General features: G+C 34.4%; 1 protein-coding gene across 1 annotated transcript in view; it reads left to right on the top strand.

Annotated features, from left to right (window-relative positions):
- LOC135200047 (zinc finger protein PLAG1-like) overlaps positions 1–23,035 on the top strand; it is a gene marked incomplete at its 5' end in the record, with an annotated part of 113,091 nt that extends 90,056 nt beyond the window's left edge. The window contains 1 exon segment of the mRNA XM_064228282.1: positions 474–23,035. Coding sequence (XP_064084352.1) covers positions 474–2,287 — 1,814 coding nt within the window. The 3' untranslated portion in view covers positions 2,288–23,035.
- Positions 23,036–27,298: the final 4,263 nt, after the last annotated feature.

Raw genomic sequence — 27,298 nt, 5'->3', positions numbered from 1 at the left:
TGGTTAAAAATTTGTAATTTTTAAACAGAATAGAAATCTATGTTTTTTTGATAAGGTACTGTAGATAAGGTTTTTTTACAGGAATTAAGAGTGATTTATTATAAAAAGAAAAGAAAGTTTTGAATAATATACTCTATGTCTAGGACTTGGTGATGGACAATTTAAGACCTGGCTGAGGGAATGTAACATGCGATTCGGTGAGAATCATCTCGATTTTAAGGGATACTCTAGTGGCCAACTGCATGTTCCCTGTATATTGCCATGACTAGGGGTTTACAACAGATACTACAGAAAGGGCTGAAAATTTAGTATTAAGGGAACTGTCCTCTGTTCACTTGTCCAAGGATGAAAAAACCTGTGTAAAATGCTAAGAATGATTTAGAAGGCTTGATTAGGGCACTTCACAGATAGTAATAAGTTTTCATATGTTTACCATTTAGGGTATGTACATGAACAGTATTCTGCATTTTCAGAGGAAGGTGTTTCATGGCAGTTTCGCACTCGTCAGAGATTTAGTTGTCGAGGATGTAAGGTTGTATTTAGTAGTGCTGCCAGCCTTTCAAATCACCGTTGCTCAAAAGCACATCAGAGTTCAAAAGGGGAAACACTTACAAGTGTTCGTGGGAGACAAGGTAAGAAAAGTATTAGTAGAGGTGGTGGAAGTCAACTTGGATTAGCACCATCAACCTCAGGTAAGAAAACTCCACCCAAGAGTGAAATTCCGCAGCAGAGAGAGGAAAAGGCGAGGGCTTCTGTAAAGCAAGAGCTTGGTTCACCTGCATCATCTACAGAGTCAGAAGATCCTGAGCCTTTTCCTGTCACAACTCCCGAACGACGAAGTCCTCGATCTAGTCCCCGTGGCCGAGGAAGTGTATATTCATGTTCAGTTTGTCAGAAAGTATTTCTTAGCCCAGGAAAGCTAAAGCAACATTCATATTCACATACTGGAGAGAGACCTTTTTCATGCACTTTTTGCCATAAAGCATTTTCATCAAGGTTTAAACTTGTGCGTCATCAGCTTATTCATACAACTGAACGACAACACCAGTGTCCCCTTTGTAATCGTAGTTTTCATCGCAAAGATCATTTGAAGAATCATATTCAGATTCATGATCCTAATAAGCAGTTTAAGTGTGAGAGACCTGATTGTGGAAAAGAATACAATTCTTATATGTCATATAGAAAACACTGTGCTGTTCATGCTGCAGAAGAAGGGGATTTGCAGTGTAAAATTTGCCAGAAAATGTTTGAAACAAAGTCAGACCTAATTTACCATTTGAAGGTTCATGTTGGTTCAAGATCAGTTAAGAGTCCCAGTGAGAAGAAATTTCAATGTGATCACTGCGACAGACGTTTCTTCACCCGAAAAGATGTGAAACGACATCTCGTGGTCCACACAGGGAAAAGAGACTTCAGTTGTACAAAATGCCCCCAAAAGTTTGGAAGAAAAGATCACTTAGTTAGACATATGAAAAAAAGCCATGGCATGTCAGATGTTAGTCGTTTAGAGGGATTAGATGTAAGCACGCCAGGTACGTCATCAGCAACCCAAGCAATGTCTCCCACTGCTAGTGTAGCATCATCTCCACCTCCTGCATCTGGGAGTCAGTCCATACCAATGGTGCTTCTTCCAGAGCCAGTGGCAGGACCATCTGGACTCTCTGGAACATCCAGTCTGCCAAGCACTTCAGGTCTTTTAAATCCTTCAGGTGACACTCAGTTTGTATCACCTTCATTCCAGCCAGACTTTAGGATATTTGAAGAGAGTATCAAAGAGGAGCCAGAACTTCAGCCAAGTATGGAAGAAATAGATCCAGGAGGTGATGATTTAAGTAAAATTTTGGGCATGTATTTACCATCTGGTTCCATGAATATTGCTGGTTCATCATTATTAGAGCCTACAGCTCAGCGGACAGAAGAAGAGTCCCATAGAGTTCTCTTAGAATCAACACTTTTACGTCTCCCACAGGAGGAAAAAGGCCCTTCAGTGCTTGAACCAGGAACCATATTTACGAGAGAGCCAATGGTGACACACCCCATCCTTGGTGGTATCCAGAGTGAAGGTTTTGGACAAGGAGGAATGATGCCTTCTACTATCTTAACGGAAGATTCGCCAAGTGTTTCCGGCAGTTCAGTTCACCATTCCTCTGGGTCCATAGCACAACTCTCATCTGAAGATAACATCCCTGCTGTCAGAACCACCACAACACCAACCACTAGTGCCGCAGTTACCACAACTGCTTCGCTTCTTCCTACACTTCCAGGATTTGACCAAGCATTCCCTTAAGGGGACTGAGTGAAATCTGTGATACAAGCTGAACTAATGTTGTCTTGTGCAGGGAAGAAATAGTGAACAGGGAAGTAGTTTTAACTTAAAACAGGCAGGGTTCTTTTTTATTTAAGATATGTAACGTGTAAACATTGTAAATGTGAAAATGGTATGTTTACTAAAAAGTATGGCATGGGAACTCATTTAATGAAAAGAAAATGGTGATTCCCTCATGTTTTTATAGTGATGAATTGTTATTTTTTCTTTTAATGTAGTGCCAGATTAGTTATAAGCGTCTGCTGCAATATTCAATCATTACTCCATAGTCGGTGTATGTACCTGGTATATTCTGTGGAGAATGAGTCATATTGTTAGGCATTGGTATTGTCAGAAAAATGTAAGTTAAAAGTAACTTCTGAGTTTTTTACACTTACTTTTAAAAACGAATTCAAACAAAACTTCATAGAGCTTTATGCGCTTCTCACCAACCATGTATCAGATGGACCAAAGTACCTGGATGGCAAAATCCCCTCTATGCTATTGTATTGCAGTAGTCATTATTTGTGTAGTTCCTGTAGTTATAGCTTTTCCTCTATCTTTTGATTTCTTTTACATTTGTAGAGGATTTGTAGAGGTATTGTTAAGATTGGATTATATTCATTTTTAAGTTTCTTCTACCTCTGTTAGATTTAAGGAAGATGTAAGCGAACTGGAGTACAAAGTTGATGGATTGGTTAGTAAGGTAGCTTCATGGGTGTCTACATGAAATTTGGGTAGGCTTATATTGTTAGTTCTGCAGTATTTAATTTTATTTATTTAAAAATTATGATTTTCCAAGGCATAAGAGATAGGACTTGTTTTGTTCTTTTCCCTTGAAAGCGAGATTCACATTCAAAATATCTTCAAACCCTGTGTATACATATCTGTAATTCTTTTTGTTGTGTGTGTGTGTGTGTGTGTGTGTGTGTGTGTGTGTGTAACTTTTGTTTGCATGTGCTTTGTAAGTGTCTGCATGAAGTTAAAGGTTTTTGTGAAAATGTTTATAGATGTATAATTGATTTATTTACAAGGAAATTTTTAAAAGGAATGTTGGAAGTACTTCTATATTGGGCCCCCAGTGATCTTTGCAGAATTCTGTGATAAGATCTCCCTAAAAGGGATGTAGGAAAGTCTTTATACTTTGTATGTGTGATATGTATTTAATGTTTGCATACATACTCTACAGTGGTACCTTGACCTTCGAGTTTAATTCGTTCTGGGGCTGAGCTCGTAGCTCAATTTGCTCGTACATCAAATCAATTTTCCTCATAGAAAATACTTAAAATGCTCTTAATCCATTCCAACCCTCAAAATGCCACTGCATATTTTTATGTTTCATGTTATTAAATAAGGAAAATTAATTTCTAAATAACAAATATTGTATAAAAACAAAATAGAAAGAGTATGGAAAGATAAGATAAGTTTTTATAAAGTGCACAGGTACTGTTCAAGTCACGATAATTCTTCTTATGATAATCCAATTTTACAAGAGAGACTGAATTACAATACATACCCTAATCTTATCCCATCTTCTTGTTAAATAAGTTAAAAAAACAGCAAAAGAGAATGCTGAAAGTATTTTTTTTAACATATTCGTTGCATAAAAGTGAAGAGCCATGAACAACCGAACGAGAAACAACAATATCCGTTTTGCTTGTATTACAATCATTGTACGATAGTAAAAATTACCGTAGTTATGTTATAATTGACGTTATGTAGAATAGGACAGATATTTTTATGTAATGACTTTATTCATTCTAGATCAAAGATCAACAAGGAAATATACTGTTAAATTTAAACCAAGTTGTAGCTAAAGCTGAGAAAGCTTTTCAAGCTGCTAATGAGTATTATTGTGCATCGGCAACAAGGATAACACTTCTGTAAACACAACCGTAGATAAAGTTGAGAGAAAATAATTTTAATCCAAATTACTGGGCTTGAAAGAACACATTTTACTGTTGTTTTCACGCCGATAAAAGATGATTAACGTAAAGCTCGTATTATTATTAAATAAATTGAAAATAGCGAACGGAATCACGTAATTTATTTTACTCAAACATGCCACCATTGTAATCTGTTAATGAAAAAATAATTTAGTTCACCACAATCACAATGAGACGTATTCAAATCATATTTCGACTTAAAAACATGTTGTATAACGAAAAATGACCTTGTCTCATGTGAGTCACATATCTAGATATTTGTTTATGTTAACTAGAAGCAGTAAAATTCTCTCAGAATTGAGTTAAATATGACGAAACAAACTCGTATTTGCCACCAGCTATGTTAGTAGTATTTTATAATACAATAATACCAGCATACATATTATCGGACAGTGAAGTAATGTATAACTTTTTAAAAGATTCATGGAAAAGATGCACATTTACTTTTTCTTCTTTGCTTATCTTAATTTAATTCACTCATAGGTTAAGGTACCACTTTACTTTTGTATCAGGACCCAAAGTCATCATCACTGTCAAGGAAACCAGTGCATCAGGTGCATTAAAGTAATACTTGTCACTTGCCTTTTGGGACATACATGGGTTACATTCTCTTACATTTCAGGTACATCTAATACTTACACTATTCATCAACGATGGAATTATTCATGGAATGTAAGGTTGTCATATCCTGTAATCTAAAGCATGGAAGTAGTGGACTGTATTATGTTACCTACTCATGTAGGACTTATAAGTTTAGCAAAGCAGCTTTTGAACTTAAAGAAACTGTGCACATAGATGTAGTCCAAATCTTTATTCGTTTGTGGTTTCCTGCTTTTCTTTATTTTACCTCCTACTCCCTTTTTACTCTTCCTTGACTATGAACAAGGGTCATGGGTCATTTAGTGACAATATTGCTGTGATGTAAATATATTGGACAGTTTTCAAAGCTTGGATGAAAATGGTTGGCTGCGAATAATGGAGGATCTTTAGGAATTAACAATACATGCAAGATGCCAAGAGCATTACAATAATAGGTAATATTCCTTTGATATTATTTAAAGGTCCCTTACTCCAATCATCTATGGTAAACTTGGGAATTTTAGATCCAGTTAGTGTTGAAGGTCTCAGAATTGTACTTCAAAATGTTAAAATCTACAGGCAGTGAACCACTCATGGCTAATCTGTGATTGGAAGTCTACATTAAGTGAAGTGCTAACTGTATGGTCATTGGATCATTTTTTTTTTCATTCCTAATTACAGCTAACAAGAAATTGCAGTTGTAATTCTTCAGTTCTAGAACTTGGAGAATGGAAAATGTCAAAGCTTACTTATTTTATAAGGAACCCATTGTGCCAGTTATGAACCTGGTTAAACTTGATAGGATGATGTTTGTAATGCACAACTTCATGTATAAAATTGATTGTCATTTGTGCAGTTTTAATTCAGAGAGCAAAAATCAAAAAGATGGCTTTCTAGCAGGACAGCCCCAAGTGGTATTAAGTCATAACAAGGAGCTGAATCTCGTGATGGGTTATCATCACCACCTTATGATAACTACAACCTAGGAAAAATGGTTTTATAGTCACCTGAACAGTGCATGAATCTCATTTAATCAAACTCAGGTGTTTCCATCACAACCTTTTGTTGTATGCAAAATTTGTACATTAGGCGAGTTCTTTACAAACTGCGTAAGTGGGATGTAGTTTAGATTTCATGTGTCTCAAGTGTAATAAAAATGGGTATTAGGAATGATCTACAGGGACAGAAAACCAATTTAAGAATTACTGCAATGACTGTCCATTTAAGGTATGTACTTATTTTGCGTATAGTGTTTGAAACAATGACTTCACTGCAATCAAATGTTTTCAGTAACAAGATTTTGATGAAAGAAATATTGACATTAACAAAGGCCTTCCAGTGAATTGTCAACATTAATATTCGAGCACGGCTAGTAGAAGATGCAAATTAGTAAATAAAACTTGAAAACTTGAATGACCACAGGAACAACTCAGAGTTAGCTAGTGAGAAAGTAAACGTTGGTTCCATGTGTTCTAGATGAGAGAGAGAGAGAGAGAGAGAGAGAGAGAGATTTTTCATGAAAATAGTTTATTTCATAAATTTTATAACTCATGAAAATAGATTATTTCATGAGTGTATTCTGAATTATCTTATCTGTAACCAATGTCAGATACAGCTTGAAGAATGTTTTTTTGTGGACTTATAATTGCTTGTTTTTGAAAGTTGTTGCATGAGACAGTGTTCAAAGATGATATATATTGTTACTCTTGTTACTCTTCTTATGAATTCTTGGAGAGCTGTGGTGGTGTCTGTGAGTATGTCATTGAAACTGAATGTATGAATGATTTTTTTTAATTGAATTTTTGCCTCTGGGATTGTTATGAATAAGTGGAATGTCACAGTTTTTTTTTTTTTTTTTTTTTTTTGTTAAAGCATGTTGTATCATTATGCCCATACTTCCACTGTGTGAGCAAAGCAGTCATGTTGAAACTATCTGCAAAGATATGTTTCAAGAGTTTACTCTTTAATCACTGGTTTAAAACTAGGAAACCAATTGCAGTATATAAGAAAATCACTCTGTAAAAGAATGACTATAGTATGTATATGTATCACACTCTGTAAAAGAATGACTATAGTATGTATATGTATCTTTACAGATAGCCATTTTTAGTGTACAGTATTCTGCTAGTCTTATGTTCGTTTATAGTGGTTGAATGGGCTTGGTGTATACTGCAAGTCTTTATGTGTGAAACTGGCATTGCACAATTTATTGTAGGATGTAAAGATGTATTTGTATCCAAGCAAGATTTCTGTTTCTACCTCTAGTTCTTCATAGTTCTTACCTCAGTTGTAGTTTTCACAAAAGTATTTCTTTATTTTTTATAAGGTACATATATTTAAATTGTTATTCAATATGCTAAAATTATCTTTAATTTGTTGTTGACGTTTGTTATTATTCAGTGAAGTATTGCAGTAGGGATACAAAATTTCTGTTGTGAACCCATTTATATTTATGAAAATTAGAAACTGCTTAACACCAAATCTGTTATTATATATTGAAAGTAGAGTTATATTTTTTATTCATATTACAGTACATTATCAAAGGTTAAAACATGAAGTTTTGTTTGCTTGTCTGTCAGCCATTTTTAAGTGGGTGCTTTACATTTAATTGATTATTATGTGAGCTCATCAAGAAATTGAATTGATGATCATGTTAACTTTTATTAATACGGAGTCTAGGTAGAACTTTCAGACCTTTTTTTTTATAATAATTTAAACTTTACTTTTGTGTGAAAATTGTGTGGTCATTTAGATAATGTCTAGTAGTAATTTTGTTTAATGATAAAGGGATTTTGTTATGCTAATCACTTATCACTCAGCTACTTTCATACGTCTGCCCCAGCAGTTTGATCTCCAGGCGTGCCTTCGGTGAACAAATCTCTTAAAATATTTCTACCTCTTGCCTTTTGTGTAATTGGTTGGCCAAGAAATTAATTGTCTTGAAGAGTGCTTCCCTTTTTCTGCCTGGGGAATATTCAGCTGCAAAGAAATGCCCCCAGTTGTTATAATTCTTTTGCTTAACCAGCTCCTGACATTCGTAAGTTTTACCTGGTCGGAACTTGTGCTATTTCATTTTCTGGTTATTTTTTTAATACGGAAGGTAGCGAGATGTTTTTTCTGTGGTTTCAGAATTTATAAGCGTGAGAGTTGGGTATTGGCATTTTTACAATTTAGTACCTTGTTTTAAACATAATGGTGATGCTGTCTGTTGAAGTGCAGTGTTCCCCTGTATTCGCGGGTGATGGGTACCAGACCTCCCTGCGAATAGCTAGAACCCCTGAATAGTTGGAACCCCTTTGCTAAAAATGCTTAAAACTGCTTATTTTGTTAACTAAATCTCAAGAAAAAACCACTAAAAATGTTTATCTCAAGAAAACCCACTAAAAATGTTTATACGTACCTGGTTTTTTAAAGTTTTATCACAAAAATTACATTTTGTGATGAAATTGATAAAAAGAGAGAAAAAAACAGGAAGTTGTGTAGATTTCTCATATGAAAATACCATGAATAGGCAAATTTTCTGCAAATAATAGGGATATATGTTCCAGAAAGAAATCCCCGAATACATGAGTCTGCGAATCTGGAGTGCCCGAAAAGGATGTTGTTGGTCACTTGTATCATATAATGCCTTTATTGGTTGTGGTGTTAAATGATACTATCCTAGGGACAGTGATCATGACTTTATTATACTGTATTAGGAAATGATTACTTGTAAAATATGAGACCAAAAATGTATATATTATTTACCGTGGTTAATTTTTCATTTTTTTATTTTTTTAGATAAAAGCCTGTCCCAGGAACAGTTTGGAATTTTAGAAGTTCTTAATAATGTCAACTTTTGCACTTAATTGCTGGCACTTGTTATTGGTACCACTCCCATTAAACTAGACCCAGTCCAAGCACTAGTCATCTAAGATGTGTCCATCTTGACCGAGCTCATTGTCCAGTCTCTCAGGTTTTAAGGGTTAACTAGAGTTATCTAGTCAGCTTTTTATTACTTACATCTACCACTGATTGGCTAGTTTTTTCACAGCCAGGTTATCCATTTCTTCCACCTCACTTTCTACTTTATAGTATAGTAGAATTTCAATTACTGTATTTTCCTTCCTTGGGACCAAGTTGTTCCAAACATGTTTATGGGTCAGTCCACCAATTTTTTAAAGTATAATGTCTGAAATACAACCTTTTCAGGTGTTGAAGACACTACTAACTATGAAGATGCTCCCCAGTTTTTACTTACAAAATCTTTTTTGAGAGAGGGAGAGAGAGAAAGAGGGGGGAGGGGGGAGTCAAGTTGGCGTTTTTTTTTTCCACATTCAACTGTCTCCATGTATTATATTTATTGTGGCTTTGGCTCCTTAGGGATATAGATTATTATAGTTTTCAGTTCTCTTCTTTATTCTAAAAAATACTTAGTTTTGTTTTAGGTTTTTTTCAAGTTCATATATTATAAAATAAACATTTCTGAGGTTGATATAACAGAGAACTAAAAAAATTTAATAGATTACAAAGTAATATATATATGATATCAACTGGCTAGCCATGTTGTCAAAAATTTCATTGACCAACATATGAGTACACAATTCAGTCTGAAAGCCCTCTTGGTTCACTGTGTTTTTCAGCATGAGACAAAGTTGGTACTGTATGTTTAGAAGATCTCAGAATCAAGTTTTATACATTAATACCTGTCCATTTAGTTTCTAGAGGGCACCCCACTCAGTAGAACTGAGTCAGTATCTTAGGAAAACCCTTAGCAGTCCTTCTTTCTCAACAGGTCTGGGGCAAGATTGGCCCACATTGGTGGAGGACCTGTTTCTCCTTATGATTGGTACTGAGGGCTGAAGGTTCGTGTTTAAAACGCCCCAGGACTTGGGGAGGCTCAAGTCTGAGTCAGTACAGCTATAATTTTTTTTTTTTTTCTCCAAATAGGAAGAACCTTAGCCCATTTTTCTAAGGCATGTGATTGGGTAAAAGAAATCTGGTTGTCTTTTATAATGGTCAACACATGCAGAGATGTACAAACAGCAAGAGAAGCTCACTCTGTTAGTAAACTTGTATGCAGTCTTTCAACTACTGATTCAGTGTTCACCATTGCCAAACTCCAGAGCATAGAAAATGGATACCCTGGTGTCTCGCTGGATCAACAGTTGGCTTTATATATTGTCTTTCATACTTAGGATATTGTTTAGGACTTGTACACAGTTTTTACAAGGCTTTAGAAATATAGATTTTTTTCCATGAGAGATGTTTTTGCACAGGAAAGCAAGGCAGCAGTCACAGTTATACCCATCCTGTGCAACTTATGTCAAAGATTAGTCAAAGATAAAACCTAAGCCACATATTCATCTTTGGAAAGAAATTTATTTAGTTCTGGAAAAAATAAGTTTTCAGTCCATGTGCTCTTCCAAAGCAACATATTCACCTTGAGGCCATGGAGACTCGGAGGAATCCATAATAACAGAAACAAACGGCTAGGAAGGAGAGCAAAAGTGAAAGCATCTACTCCCCATGGCAGTTAAGGAAAAGACTGAAGCGTCAGGAGGTCAGATGCCTGGTCTCTAACCAGCTATCACCTTATACAAACTTTGATTGTTTTAACCGGTTACCAGCTGGCAGTTGGAAAGTAATCCTGTTGTTAAGACTTCAGGTTTGTTAACTATGAAAAATACAAATTGATTTAAAAATTTGTTATATTAGAAGTAAATGTACCTGCATAGGCTGTGTCCTAGGGCTGCAATCTTCACCCCTGAGTAATGTAATGGCATATATCTCACCAGAAAGCCCATTACTGGACTGCACCGAAAAGAATGGATAATGAAGAGGACCCAGAAATATTAAGGACTTTTAAATAATGCTACATTCTCTGTTGTATTGCAGACGTACTGTAAATGGCATCCTCCCCTTCCTGGATGTTGCATACAGCAAAATCCAACAGGTTATGCTACCATGGTCCATTTAAAAGTATGAGCTTATGCATTTGCTTTAACGTTTCCTGTAAATGCCGACAGGTAAAATCGTGAATGCCTTCATCCATTGTTGACTTCGAAATGTAAACATTCATGCGCACATACCCACTGCTCCACATGAAGAGAAAACATATGGAGGCTGAAATTTCAGCAGAAATGTTATTAAATAACCAACAGTTTAAATGCATCAAAAGTCAAAATTTAGCATACCAATCTGCCTGTAACTGCTGCCCACCAGTCTCTTGTAAACATGTGTACTTTGTATCTTATTAAATCACTTTTGCAAATCTGAGTGCACAGAGAAGACTTGATACAAAATAAATGCCATAGAAACAGCTATTGTATCCAGTAATAATGCAATAGGAACAGCTAGTGTATTCAGTAATAATACACTATAAAAAGAATACTAAATCATTGCTCTCACTTATGATCTAGGTTATACACAGAAAATTCAGCTTGCCTGCCACAGAATGTTTTATGACCTAATTTCCTTACATTCATAACAAAGTACCTACACTATTGCCTTGCTCTTGTAACTTTTTTTTTTTTTCTTTTTATAAATTACCACCCATAGATGTATTTAGCCTTGGGAAATGAGCTGCTGTTTTTGTTTCCTTGGAAATTCTGTAAAAAAAAATATCACTGAATAATGTTAAAAAGCAACTATGATAGATTAGGTTTTTGAGACTTAAAAGAGGACTGATTTGTCCATTTATTAATTTTGTGTGACAATGCTGACAGTATAAGCATCCAAAATTTCTTGAGTTTAATGCCGAATTTATGAACAGTTGACTGTTTTAACCAAGTATATTTGATGATATGTGACACTTGATTCATTTGAAATCGTGAGTACTAGAAGTGGTTTCTATGAGTTGTAAAATTTTATTTAGTTTTTAAAAAACAGCCCTTTACTCCTTGTTATTTTCTTAGTGGAGTTGAATAATTATGAGAATAGGTTAAATTTAATTGTCCTATTGTTCACAAATGAAAGGGCCTTTTAAGCTTACCAATTTTTTATTATTTTTTTTTTATTTTATAGTTGACACCCATATCTGGCTGTTTTTGAGATGTGTATATTCATGATCCTTGGCATATAAAGCATTTATATTTATTTTCTATAAATTTTTATATTTAGGTATTATTTGATAAGTGACATTAGATATTCAGTATGCATTGCTGTAAAGTGTACTCCCTTCTACATCTCTTAGTTTCTTATGTTGAGTAATGAAAGGTAAGTACAGAGTATGGTAATACATGAAATGCATGAAATAGGTGTGCTTTTACTTTTGACATTTTAGCAGTTACACTGCAGGCAGTGCATTATTTATTTATTTTTGTGGAAAATTTGATATATATCTTATGACCAGCACATTTGAATTATGTCAGCAGTAGGTGATGAAACTATTACAAAATAAGTTCTTATACAAACCCATTACTTATGAATATACAGAATGGCTTATTTTGTATCTGCATATGTCCCTGGTCACATTTTTTTTCTACTGAAAAAGAAAAAATTGTTTGCACTACATACTTCTCATCTGGAAACTTAGGTATATTAACCCATAACTTTACTTTTTGTGGAAACTGTAAGCCAGATGGTATGATGGGCTGGGAGGATGCAAGTTTCTTTATGATTAATGGATTTGTATAAAAAGCTTGGTTTGGACCATGAAAGTTGATAAATTTCATCACGACCCCACTAATCCTGCATGTACTTGCATTGCTGTTTAGTGACAAGCTGAATTATTGAAAATCTTAGTGGTTACATGTGCTTGCAGGGTCTAGCAAATTACTTGAGGACTAAAAGGAGATTGGAGTAGTCTCCATTAGCTCATAGGCGTGTAAAACCTGTGTAATGCAGAGCAAGGTGATTATATCAAGTAAGCGTTTCATTTTAGAAATGGGAAACAGATCTTCAGCCAAAATATCTGAAGATTACGCCCCTCAAGTGCCATGAATGATCAGCAGGCGAGTGTCAAGAAGTATGAGGGCATAAATTATTGGTAAGCTAACTCCCAAAGATAGCATGACCTATAGTTATTGCTTGTTTTCATGAATACAAGTCTGATAGTGGTGTTAGAAATATCTCATAAATTTCCTAACTTGACAAATGCTTTGCAATGTTACTGGCAGATAGTTTAAAAAACTCATCTGCCAAGAGGAAATGAAAAGAAGCAAAGATGAAGAATGTCCAAATTCTTAAGAAAAGCAGCTACATGTGTGGTTGCCTGAGAGATTACATAAATTCAAAGGTGGACTTTTTACCATAAGCCTGTTGAATTGAGGCATAACAAGACTAACTCATGAACAGTGATTTGCTGTTCTATCCTCTAATGTCTAGGACCTTGTAATCTGTTGTTGTCAGAGGCTGGCTTGCTGCTTTTGAATAGGAAGAGCCAGAATATCAAATTCCCTTTGGGAAAAGGGATGGCAGGACTCCTACTAATCACTAGAGCTGCATCCTGTCATGAAGGTTCTAAAAAGGTCTTATGAGACTAACTGGGCAGTCTTCTAGTCAAATTGTTGAAAAATTTTAACTGGGTAACATTACCAAAGTGGATGCATGAACTATGTTCTGATGACCCAAGGTGCTCAATCCTGGATTAGCACCATTTGACCAAAGGCTTTGCTCAAACTACTGGACAAAGATGAAAATCGCTCATCCATAAAAACTAAGTGACAAGGAGGGACAGAAGTTGATTCATCACTGACAGTATTGTCACCATCACTGGGTTCAGTTTATGAATATCTTTGTAAACTATGCCCATCTTTTGCATACATGACATTGAAACCAAATCAAATGCAGTATTTGACCCAGAAAAACTAATTGGAAATTCTCAGTTCCTACTGGATCATTCCACAGACTCTGCCATCTCCAGCCTAGAGAGGAATGTGGTACAATTTTAAGGTGACTGTGGAAGTCTTGAGATATGCAGACATTAACTAAGAACATCAAATGAACCATTCTACGTCCTTTAATGGCCGTCTCAAAACATGGTTGGATTTCCCAAGATCAATGACTGCAACAAGATAGAAATTGGGTGCCATGCCTTTAAACAGGGGAGAGTGAGGACTGAATTGAGAAACCTTTATAACCCATGGATTTATTTTGATGTAGCACTGACAGTCAAAATGTCATGCAAGATTATATTTTATTTCCTCCCCATCCTCACAATGAAGACCAAGCAATTGAAGTTGTGGATAGTGTGACAACTACACTAAGCTAGCATTTGAGGATCAGCATTCTTCACCCAGGTGTGGAACATGTTGATACCACTGTCAGATATTCTGAAACATAAATAGCAGACCCCTCAGTAGTGGAATCCCTTGATCAGATAGCCATGAATGCTTCCTGTAGGGGCTGGCAAAAGTAGCTTGGGCCAGTAGATTTATACTTGATAGCACTGGAAATGGAGTTAGTATCACATGATTGAGACCACAACTTCATGGAAATGTAGTCTCATTTGAAGAAGAATCTATAACCTAGAAAGTTTTGATAAGTACAATGAGGTGTAGTGGATATCTGCTCACTACACAACAGATACCACAAAGGTAATCATAAAAATTAAAAGTTTATAACAGCACAAGTGAAGCACAACTAGATAAACAGTCTGTTAATGTATCACATATGACAATGAAAATTATTATCCAAAACTTACTGTTACACTGAAAAGTGATTAGTAACTGATAGATAAATGCTTAGATAGCTTAGTTGATTAAACACAGAAAGCTTAATTAATTAAACACACACATTGCCAAAAATACAGAAAAGGAAAAATGTGTACAGTACTTACTCTTAAATCTACTATGGAAATGTAAGTGATGAAAGCAAACAGGCACTAGCTAATGCAGAGCATCTCATTGATAACTTCATATCTGGTTAACCTACACAGTAAAAAGAAGCTTCTCTAATTCAATTACAGTAAAGAAACTTCCCCTAAATCAAGTAGTAGTTTATACTACAGGAACTTTCCCTAAATAAACTACATATTTGCACAAATTAATAAGCCAAAATTAAGCAATGCTAATTCAAAAGAGCTACATTTTATGAACAAAAATATCTGATAACATAAATAAGAAATACATGTCAAAAGTAAAATTTACTTTTTCATCACCTACACTAAGCATTACTACAATTTTTTAAAAAATGACTAAAAGAAATTATTTTAAATGATAAACAATGGAAAATAAATTAGTGCTGTAAATGTGATCCAGAAAAAAATCTCCGGAGAATGTCAGAGCTGTTAAAAGCTCTGCAGGACCATGAAAAATGAGGTTATTAGTTAATATATACCTGATCCAGAGAGCATGTATGTATTTTGGGAGTTTCTATTTTCAAACAAAAGGGAACATTTGCAGAAGCAAATTAAGCCATTTATTTGATAAATGGGGCTATAGTGAAAGAGAGAGCATTGATTGTAGGATACAAACAGTTTTAGTGCTTAATAACATGGAGAAATTTTCTATTTTTGGCCTCCTTTGCAAATCTAGTGATTTGATGAAGGGTAAAAGTAAAGATAATACTAAAGTGTTATTTTAAATCAAATAGCATTCAGCAAGCAAAGTTCATACTTAAGAAGCACTAATTTTTTTCATTTTACTGCCCAATGTTCTAGATCTACTAATAATGCCAGTGTTTGCCAAGTCCCAGTGTTAGTTGCTGAATGTAGTATTAATATAGCTGGTGTGTACTGGACTGAAACTAATATTATACTCCTATGTTGGAGTCTGCTAAGTCAAATTTTACCTAAGGTGAGAGAGGATTCAATCTTAAGCCTTGGTTTTATTATCCCAGAGAATTTTGCCTTATATAGAGTTTTCTTGCTTCTGTGCTTCTCTACTTTGTAAAAGCAAATGCTTTTATGACAAGTATATTATATGTGAAATTGTTTTATGATGGTACTTGCATTATTCATAATCTCTTGGCAGCCGTCATTTGTTAACTCCATGTTCTTAGGCATCTGAAGCTGCAAATTTAATTTCAGAAGGTAGTGTTACTGGAAAGTTAATTTGATATAACAGTCTCTACAAAATAGAACTATTTAATAATAATGTTTCGGTATGATTTTAAATCAATTTAATAGCAAAACCTCTAAGTGCCCTTCCTTTTTTATAATTTGTTTAGGTACTGAAAATACTGTACTCAGAATCACACGATGAATGTATCGGTTTGCCATGCGTACATATGTTAGCCAGCCCTGTGAGAGCTGGAACTTGTATCTTGATGGTCTTTTTATATAATCTTATCATCTTTTGAGAGTACGTCTTTAAAGAATACCTCAAGTGTGTATAAAATTAAAATGTTCCATTTTGTAGTTGATGTTAATGAGTTAAAGGAATTTTTTCAGTTACAGAAAACAAATGTGCTGCCTAGTGTTACCAAATTTATGGTGTACTGATGATGTTTTTGGTTGTAAAATAGTTGTTGAAGTTCAGTATTACAGTATGTGAATATTATTTAGCAGTACAGTAGTGAATTTTATCTTGTTTGCAATTGTTGACTTTTCAGTGCAAGTCCAATTAACTGCAACATATACTAGCTTCCTACAATGTGGTACAGTGGTATCAGTAAAGTACAGGTAGCCGTTAATTAATGCCTGCAGTAAGAAAAATGTAAAAGAAAAATTCAAGGGTAGTTTAAGCAGCTAGTTGTGGCACACAGGGTGAAATATTGTTATTGATAAGCACATTGCCATAATATTGGGTGTGTTATGTATATGATCCAGTGTGTTAGTGTAATTTTGTTATGCTCCTGCCTCTGGCCTAAGCTATCAAAGTCTACTCTCCTCTTGAAATAGTAAAATGCATGTAGTCATAACCCATATATTTAAAATTTGTCATTCAATGTTCTGCTCTGCACAACCTAGCCAAAATAGAAACCATTGTTTTGTATAATGATGAAAAAGGATAATAAAGCAGGCAGACACCCAGATGAGTATTTGGACAGGGCTAAATTCAGAGAAGAGGATAGACACTTTGGCCATGGGTATTGTGAGGTTGGCTCAAGTAAATGATAAGGTGCAGCAGATGGAAGCAGCGTTGCCATTACTTAGAGGCTATGTGAAGTAAAGGAGAGATATATTATTTATATTTTTATACTTAGGCATTACCTGATTTCTCTTTAAGAATCATTTGATTTCTTTGCACACAAATACCTGATTTAAGATAGGTTAATATCAAGGAAATTTTGAAGATTATTTGAGTACCATATTGTGCTGTATATCTGTAACTATTGTAGTGCACCACCTGGGTTTTGTACAAATATTGCAGCTAAGTTCTTTTAATTTTTTTATATATAAATTATTTTGTAATTTTTCAAGTGTGATCAGTTACTCAACATCTGTTCAGAAGAGCTACTTCTGGGTCATCTTTTGGGTCATGGAGATGACATTGCCCTCAGCATCTTCAGCAAGCACATAGTCTCGATTTTGTATGCTTTGCCTATTTAGATCGATTCATGTCAGAAAATATTCTTTAATTCTATCAAGTGTGCCATATGTATTTTATGAATGTTAATCAGCCTATGTGAGTACATATTGTAGTTCTGCATTCATTAATTCAGTTTAACAATTCTTTAATAAATAAATGAGATATTAATGCTGCCATTAAGACATTTTCAACAGAGAACAAAAAACAAGAATGAATTAGGTATGTTTTGATAGAATACACATTTGTGGAGTCACTCCAAATACTGTTGTTCATAACCTGAAATTTCATCCTACAGATTTTTCTTAAGATACTGTCTTGAAATATTTTTTTTTTTAATACTGGCCTTTATTTCAAAGGAGATAAAAAAAGTTTGCCATTGTAGGATAATTTTGTATTATCCAGAAGCCATAGATTTATGAATAATGGGAATTCTTTTCTGTACTAGCCACAGTTATAAGGATCAGCTAGCCAAGATATCATCAAGTTCCAAGTGGATTATCTGGAAGAAAATGTTTTTTTGGAGTCAAGACATGTATCCTGAAATGTTTCATTTGTATATCATTGACACAGCATTGTACAGAGGGGAAAAGTGTTATGACAACCCATTCCTGAATACTCATTAAGTGATATGGCCAAGTTTTATATTTTTTATGCACTTTTATGACTTGCTTAGTATGTAGTAAATGTCTAGACACCCAGTATATAGATTAACAGTTGTAATTTTTGCACTTTAATAGTCACTATAATATCTATGATCAGTGCAGTGAATTTTATAAAAACTAAATTTCTACTCTGTATTTTCTCATCTGAATATTTTGCCAAATTCATCCCCAAATAAATACTCATATTTGAAGGTCAAATAGTGGAATTTTTGGGAGTATTATGTCATATAACTTCAAGAGGATAACGATAGCTAATCAAAGCACAATTTGAAATCAAATAGCAGATTTGCACATTTGCACAGAAAAATTAAATGTCGAAGGCCTATGCTTTAAATTCCCAGTAATAACCACTCATTTAGCAGCTATTGAGATATGCATACTGGAGAGATTGCAAAAGTTCAGATTTAATGTTGGTATATAATGCTTAGGAATACTGTTTTAGCAATTAGAAAATTACTTGAAGGTTTCGAATTCGTTCACTGCAGTGAAATGTTTTTGTACCATCTTGAAAAACCTAATTCATTGTAGTGAAATGTTTTCGTAACATCTTGAAAAACCAATGTATAGAGAGCATTTAATTTTTTTCCCTGCAAGCAACTGACCTGAGTGGTATTGATTTAGGTTCATTTATTAAGACAGTTTAGGATATTAATTAAAAAGGGGTAAAAAATGAAAGAAAAAAGAACTATCCCCATTTTCTCTGACATGTCCTGCATTTCAATAATTGGTCTGCAAAGCAAACAATTCAAGTGCTTATGAAGAGCTGGGCTTTGCTTTCTATGCACTCAAATTTTACCTGTATAATGGATTATTTATTTATTATATGTCATATTTGTATTGTATACAATGAGAAGTAATTTCAGACCTTGTCAAACTTTAAAAATTCAATATCAAAAGAATTACTTTGAGTAAATCAGAAGGCATAGTAGGTTTTGTTTCAGATCTGTAAATATATTCACTAGCAACAAACCCCAATGTCTGTAAATTATTATAGCAGCAAGCAAGACCACAACTATGTGTAAGTACATCTAATTTTGTGTTTTCTATCTGCCCTTTTTGTCAGATTTGGATCTTTGACCACTAGGTAACATGTCCTTTGCCATCTCGTGTGTGAGTGCAGTCAGGGCAAGGCAGCCCTGTCTTCTGTGGCCCAGTTAGAGTAATGGGCATGTCACCCAAATGTCAAGGGCTGAAATTCCTTCAGGGAAAGATAAAAAAAATCAAGTGCTGGATGTACACTCAATATGGTTTTGGTGCTATTAATGCATGGAAAACCCACTACTATTTACCAAATACTTTGTAACAAAAGGAAATCAAAAAAGGAAATGGATAGTTACTAGAATGATGGTCCCACTAATATACAAATTGTTATGCATTGTGTAGTCTAGGTTTTTTAAAAAATAAAAAAAATAAATAAAAAAAAATCACCTGGAGGAAGTTTACGCAGTATATGAAAATTTTAATGTAGTATTCATACTTCAAATTAACAGTAATTTTTGTTGGTTTTGATAAAGTAGATGTCAAGAAAATTAATACCTGATGCTTTATAAAGGTCGTATATTCCAAGAGTGTTTCCCCCCCAGGAGCTTTTTGTCGAGAGGATGAACCGAAACGGCAGATTTTTAAAAGTTATAACTCATTTGTATTTGTGGGGTTAGTCATTTATTGATTTTCTTTTCTTTTCTTTTCACGTTCACGAAGATGTTCGTCCATTAATAACATTGGGTGTTTGGCAATTGAAAAAGTGTTCTATGTGAAGAGAAAAATGACTGCCATGAGTTGCTTTTCAGTGGTTTAAGGGTTTGTAATACTTCGTATGTTGTAAAAGATTCAAATGTAGCTCGGTCATATAAGCATCAATCAAATTGACTCCTGGTTATTTGTTTCATTTGCTTATTTGAAGTGATGTGTGTTGAATTACCAAAGAACTGGAAATGGTGGCAAATTCTGGTTGTAGTTCTATTTTTAACCAGATTTTGTAAGTTAGGATTGTGATAGGAATCTCAAAAGGTATAAAAATGTCACTTTAAACATAGTACACAATAAGTAGTAGCTTCAGCATAGGCAAATATCCCATTAAACCTGTGGTAGGGTAAAGGATCACTGCCAATTGCCTTTTTGGTGCTAGGAGGACCTGAATTTGGTAAGGACACAATGTCATGGGTCATGTGTCAGTCATCACCACCTTGTGAAATGCAGTTCTCATTTTGATATATACTATTTACACCAGTGACACATTTGACAAGGTGAAGGTTGGAATGATTAGAGTTTTACTTTGAAATTGTAGCAGAAAGAAGCTTCATCTAACTTGTATGTAAGAGGTATTTCATTAGTGAACATAGGAAAGTCAAGATTTATTCTTCATATGTTAGTATTTAGAGTTAAACCATGGCCAGCTCTTTACCCAGGGGACATAGTCTTCTTAAGTGGTGAAGTATTTCTGGGTGAATGTCTACATAAAGGAATTATTGGTAGTTTTGTCTTTTATCGGGTATACAATCAAGTACTGTTTGGTATTTAAAAAGTTGAGAATCATGAATAGAAACGTCTATAGATTTCACAATGTAAAGTTTTTATGACTTAATTCACCATCTTCCCTGTTAGGACATGAACCCATGAGCTGTTTGTGATTTTGAAGTGTGGAGGTCCTTGATTAGTCACACTATGAAGAATTGATCCAGATATCCTTGATTGCATCTTTTATATTAAGGCTTATATGAATTTTTCTTAGTAAGTAGGAATTGGGAGAAAATTTGAAACATTTTTGATAAATAACATTGCTGAGGTTCCCTCAAATTCATGCTGTATTGGAGGTGAGGCAACAGTGGTATGGCTATTTTACATCATAAATATCATGGAGAAAATATATACATAAAAAAATGCTCTGAGAAAAATTTGTTAATGTATATTTTTAAAGGACAATTTATGGCAGAGTATGATGAAAAAGAACCCTACCATTGTGTTCATTGAGCCATCCCAAGATAACATATATTTTGGTGCTTCTTACGTAAGATTTTCTTTTGTACTTAAGAAAGCTTTAGCAGAGTCTTTCTGAAGAAAGCTTTAGCAGAGTCTTTCTGAAGAAAGCTTTAGCATAGTCTTTCTGTATGTCATATGGCATCCTTCAAAAAGCACATGCAGTTATTCACACTGCTATGAAACATTCTAATTTTTGGACTCTGCAAAGTTGCATCCATATGCACAATACTTAAAAGTGCTATATTATTGCTTTTGAAAGAAAATGCATGCATCTCTTTAGTATTTATAGATCAACAACAACATGAATAAAATTTTAATAGTATTTAAATTATACTTTATATTTTTATCTATTTTTATATTTTGAAAACTTAGTCTAGTAATAAGGTACCTAATGCCTTTGTAGTGTAAAATGTGACTGTCATTATATTAGTATTACAGACTTAATCTTTTCAGATAGATTTACACCCTTAATGGTCTTGCTATCAAATTAATTGGGAACTATGGTAATACAGTATATGCAAATGCTTTACTTTACTTACACACAAGTGCACTAGACTCTCCATCAGGCCAACTCTTCTTCATTTCTCTTGAAGGATATTGTGCAGTGATGGCTCCCCTCTCCCCAAGGCATCACTTTCCTTTTTCTCATCTGACAGCAGTATTGTCTTTTCATTCATAACAGTAATCAATGATAAATCTGTCTATTGAGCTGTGTGTTTTTTCTATATATTTATGATTATAGTTTATGAAATTCATGGTAAGGTATTTTATGTGGGCAGCCAAAAGCAATAAAATTGTTCGTATAAAAAGAGGAAGAGAACAGTTTTCCACTGTTTTATTCATTGAATTTTTTGTAAGAGGCCTACTGCAAACTGGCGGGTACATTGTATAAAGTTAACAGTTACGTGTGTATGTATGAGTTGCCAGATGCCACAGGTTCCTTCCTTTACAATCTCTGAATGTTTTCAACCTGTTTCCAGCTGGTGCAAAATGATTAACCTATTGTTAAGACCTCAGGTTTGTTAGCTATGAAAAATACAAATTGAATTTGTCATATCACTTAGGGTATGTGACATTCTAGGGCAATTCAGTAGAATATTCCATATACAAGCGGAGTCATAGTTAATACGTATTTGGAGAGATGTGAAGACAGTCAACATGGTGATCTGAGTAGTGTCTTGGAGAATCAATGCCAAATGATACTATTGCATAAGACTGAACTTGATGGTAGGAACTCATTTACTAGAGTAAAACATGGAATGAATCTCTATTAACAATAGTGTTATTATAACACAGACTGAAGTTAAAGTAAAAATTTTGTTGCCATGAGGATAAAAATATAATGGAAAAAAATTAATTTTGCAAACTTTGCTTATGTTATATAACATGCAGCACTAAAGCTGAATCAAGCCCAAGATTTCATTTAAAAAAATTTAAATATAGAGACTAAGTTTGGACCAATTATGCATTTTTACTCAAAGTTTGACATATGCCAACCCCTGTCAGTTTTTTCCCTCAAGAGAATAACTAATAAAATATCTTGAAAGGACACAATGATATAATAAAACAGTAATATGTACTTTAATGATTCAGCATAATTTATATTCTAGAAAAAGCTGTCATTTCCATAGATTATTTGGCTTCATTTAAAATATGATTCTTAAATGAGCTAGTCTTTTAACTGTTTAGAAATCACCCTGAATTTGGTTGGACACACTTTTTTGGTTAAATTGGTAAAAAATAAAATGGCCAGGTCCTGTAAAAAGTTTTCATACCCTGGAATGTGGAATATACAAATGCTTGCCTTTCTTTACTGTAAACGAAATAGTTCATAAAATGATGATTATATGAAAGTGGTGGATAATATATAGATCCAAAGAAGTGTCGTCATTTTATTATTCATTAAAATAACTTTAAAAGCTATGATAATTTCCTTTACTGAAGAATTTTCTGTGAATTTTTTAGTAGTACAGAAATACTAATAATTTGCTGTTGAAAAGGCTTCTTGCATCACTACCATATACAAATGGCAAAGATAACTCACCATTCACTGTCTTATTGATATTTTCCACACAAAGGGCTTTGTAAGTCATCTGAACAATTATTTTCTAGTATCTAATTTTTGAACAATAAATTATTTTCTAGTATTTAATTTTGTGGGAGTAACAGTCAAGAAAAACCATGCTACTCTGTCACCAGTCATATTTTTATCACAGTTTAGAATCATAAGTTTATACGATTACTATACAGTAATTGTCTACTTTGTGCGAGTCTTTTAGTGACAGAACATAAAAAATACACTATCTTCATAATTTTCAATGTCAATGATGTGGGAGAATGTTTCAAAATAATTACCAAACAACAGGAACATCATCTGTTTAAACTTTCAATGATTGTCAGATGAAAGGGGAGAAGTAGCAGCCAACTGGATTGTGTATCATGCCTCAAAATGCACATGCAGGTTTGGTTCCTGCTATTGGAGTAAGGGTTTCAGTTTGGTTCAATCCTTTTAGTGATGGGGTATCTAAGTTGTGTGAGGAAATTAATTTAAGAGACTACAGTGTGTACGTACACATCATATTTGAAATTTCAGTTCATTGTAATTCCATGCAGTACATTTTTTTTTAGAATGAATACTGGTAACAGAAAAGAAGTAAACGGAATAAAATTAGGCAGACAGCCAAAGTTATCAAAGGCCACAAAATTATTGAAGCACATTGTAAAATACATTATCCTTTTTATCCATCAAGTTCAGTAGCCTCGAGTAGAGGTATTAAAATAGTGTCCAAGACATTTATGAGTAAAGGATATATTCATTCTTAATATGGCTCTGTATGTGTAATGTTCATCAGTTTTCAGAGAAAATATATATATTTTTAAATGTGCTGATTTCACTAGTTTAATACAGCATTAAATTTCTTGAATTTCATCAGTTTTAACATTTTTCACTTCTATGGAATTTCAACATATATTTTGTCCCATCAGTACTATGTACTGTAACAAAGATCTTAAATACCTATGAGATGCATGATTTTACTTGGTAATTTTGTCAGTGAAAGATATATAATTCTATGGTAGATGATAACAGTACCCCCCTCCCAGGCTTAATGTAAAATGAATGAAAATCCAGTTTAATGCAGATTGCTTGTTTCAGAAAGGGATATCAAAGCAATCTGATTTTTTTAGGGCATGTAAATGTGAAGGTCCTCCTTCATGCAACTTGCTTATGCAGAACAAATTTTCTAGAAAGTGACTTGGTGGAAAACACCTCCCCCCCTCCCCCCATATTAAATGTAAGAGCCAAAATAGCAATTTACAGGAGTTTAATGTTCGAACAAAGTAAAAAAAGTGAACCAGATGATGGTTTTCAATTAGGAGGAAAATTAGTGGCAGCCCTTGGACACTGTATAACAAAATTATCATTAGTGTAAATAAATGAAAAGATTTTGGGAAAAATTTTAAAAGTGAATTTGGCTATAAGCAAGTTTGCTGAAATGGTTAAACTCCTTTTCTAAATGGCTGTAGTAGTAGCAGCCCGTACAGCCAAAAAGTCGAAATATTCTTTACCAATGGATTTGTGATGGTCTGCAGTGAGATTGGCAAGTCGTAGTTAGTGTTGCCTTTTTTGTAATTTTTTATACATAGAGCATATGTACATAATTTCATCCTTTATATAATAGTAATGCTTCTCAAGTTCAATACTCCAATACCGTTATCATTAATGGCTGTAAAGTTGTTATTCTTGTCAACTTTCACAGAGTAGTGTTTGCAGTAGCTACTAGTTTTTTTTAAATAGAGCTCTGTATGCAGTGTATAATTTTCTATATATATAGATATATATTTGTTTTTTTTTTTTTTGTTTTTTTTTTTTTGTTTTTTTTTTTTTATTCATTCATACTTTAGTTAATTTGATATGTACTTGCTATCATTTTATTTAAAGATAAAATGACAGTGAGATTCCAGTGAAGGTTGTAACAAGGATATAAACTTTTATCCACAATCCACTGCTGGTAGTCAAACAGGCTATTCAGCACAACCATGTACCTGATGTCAAGCAGTCTACCATTGTGCAAGAAATAAAACACAGAGAGCAGGCAGTCTATTCACTCTCCTTTGTAGTATTTACGGTACACTCAATGACCACTTCCTTTACCGTGATGCTGTCCCAAGGGCCTTGTGTCTCGGAAGCCCCAGGAGTTCGAACCAAGGTTCGTTCTCCTGTCTCTGGTACCAAGGGCGCTGCTCACGGAAAGGGGCCGTGGTTTATAATTTGAGGTGTCCACTGTAAGCGTGAGGTTTTACCACCCAATTCACAAAACCTGAACTAGGGAAACCAACAGGTCCATCTGAACATGATCTCTTAAGTTGGTATCAGCAAAATCCTCCCCCCCCAAAAAAAAATTAGGAAAAACTTTATACTATTATAGTGATGCAAATTTTCACATCCTCGGTGGGGTTTCGCCGCTCAATTCCAGAATGGGCACTTCAGCCAGATGATATAGGATGTATACATTGTTGTACTTAATTCTTATTAATTATGCTTAAGAAACACTGTACTGATATGATAATTACTAACACCATCTGAAAGGAAGAAAATATTCAAGTATTGGAAAACAATCAAAATGACCACAACTTTGAATCCAAAGCCCCTCTAACCCCCTAATACCCATAAATTATATTTATTTTTTTCAATGTAGCAAATTGCAATACTGATTAATCAAGCCGATGGTTCCAATGCCATCCTTGCAGTGCCTCAGTGGCGTGATCAGTATGTCTTTGCCTGCCACCTTGGTGGCCGCAGGTTCCATTCTCGGGCATTCCATTGAGGTGTGAGATATCTGTATTCTGGTAATAGAAGTTCACTCTCGACGTGATTCGTAAGTCACGTAAAGCCGTTGGTCCCATTGCTGAACAACCACTGGTTCCATGCAACGTTAACGCACCATACATACAAACGAGCCATCCTTGTAACTTGAGTAACAAAGATAATGAAGCAGCTCAGAGTTTCAAAAGTTAAAAGATCTCTCCTGCAAAATTTGTTTCAGCAAACCCTCATTCTTTTCAGTGAACACCACATTTACTAAGAAGCTGTATTCATGAGTCAAAGCATTAAGATCTTGGGCCATGGCAATCTGGAAGAGAAACAAGAATTCAACCATTCCCCTTGGGGGAATATTGAAATCTGTGTGAAACGCATGAGATGCCTTGCTATCATTTTCCCGTATTTCTTTTGCCAGGACAATGAAAAGACAAAAATATCATTGATGTTTGGATTGTGACATTGAACATAAGTAATAGTTCCTATGCATTTTACAAACATCTGGACAGCTCTAAAAACATGAAACTGTATTCACCTTTTATATGTGCTTCCAATATCGGGTGTTTCACTTATCCATAGTTAACTGTAAAACCCAACAAAAATGGAGGAGAGATCCGAAGGGAAATCAGCCTGCAAAGCACAGAGAGAGAGAGAGAACGTTACAGAAAAGGGCAATAAATAAGAAAATATCAGGGAACAGAAGATAAAACCGATACATTAAACGAAAACCAGACAAGAAATAATGGATGGAAACTAAAACTGAAGAGATACAACACATCCCACTGTGGGAACTTCTATACATACAAGATATGTGACATGCAATAAACTGCCACCAGAAGTTTTAAACAGCAACAGTGTGGAAGAGTTTAAAAGAGGGCTAGACAAAATCATTAGGACACTGAATGCACAGTAAAACCTGCTCCTACAGATAAACGAGCACACAACGTCTCCTCGGATAGACTAACAAGTCTTTGAGACATCCTAATCCTTGTAACATCAGATGTTATCTATATTTATTCGTTTAAAACATTCACCCCAAAACAGTTTCATGTTAACCTTCTACTTCAGGAATACTTTCGTCTCAATCTGTTTCCAACTCCAGTTTGAGTAACTGCAACGATATTATTCTCGCGATACCGTTTATTAAGTTCACTTGTTTAAAAAGACTTCGGACTTTGCGAGTTCAGGTTTTCCGGTTACGCAGAACTGTCAGTTTTGTTTTCGCCTTCGGGTTCATTCCTAATGCTCATTTGCATATTCATGAATGCAATAGCACTGCGTAATCGTCGTGCATCACCCACGATGAATGAAGGCAAAAATGGAAGAAAAACCGCTAGTCTTTTCACGGTCGTCTTTCAAAACATCGCTGCGTTGTCACGTGACCAGTTCCCTTGAGATTAGTTGTACTTTTCGACCGGATTTTAACGCATTCCCCCCAGTGGGGGGAAGGGGGGTGAAGGAGGGAATGTGGCTTTTCATACAGAGGTTCATGCAGTAGGTAAAAGAATTCTTACGTTATATTTCCTCAGAGTTGTACCCATAGAAATGAGGATAATTTTTTTCTCTCTGTCTTTATATATATATATATATATATATATATATATATATATATT

The sequence above is a fragment of the Macrobrachium nipponense genome, chromosome 26 (genome assembly GCF_015104395.2).
Source record: "Macrobrachium nipponense isolate FS-2020 chromosome 26, ASM1510439v2, whole genome shotgun sequence".
NCBI classification, from domain to species: Eukaryota; Metazoa; Arthropoda; class Malacostraca; order Decapoda; family Palaemonidae; genus Macrobrachium; species Macrobrachium nipponense.
The sequence above is the reverse complement of the archived record's forward strand: the minus strand, read 5'-3'. Positions and strand labels throughout refer to the sequence as shown.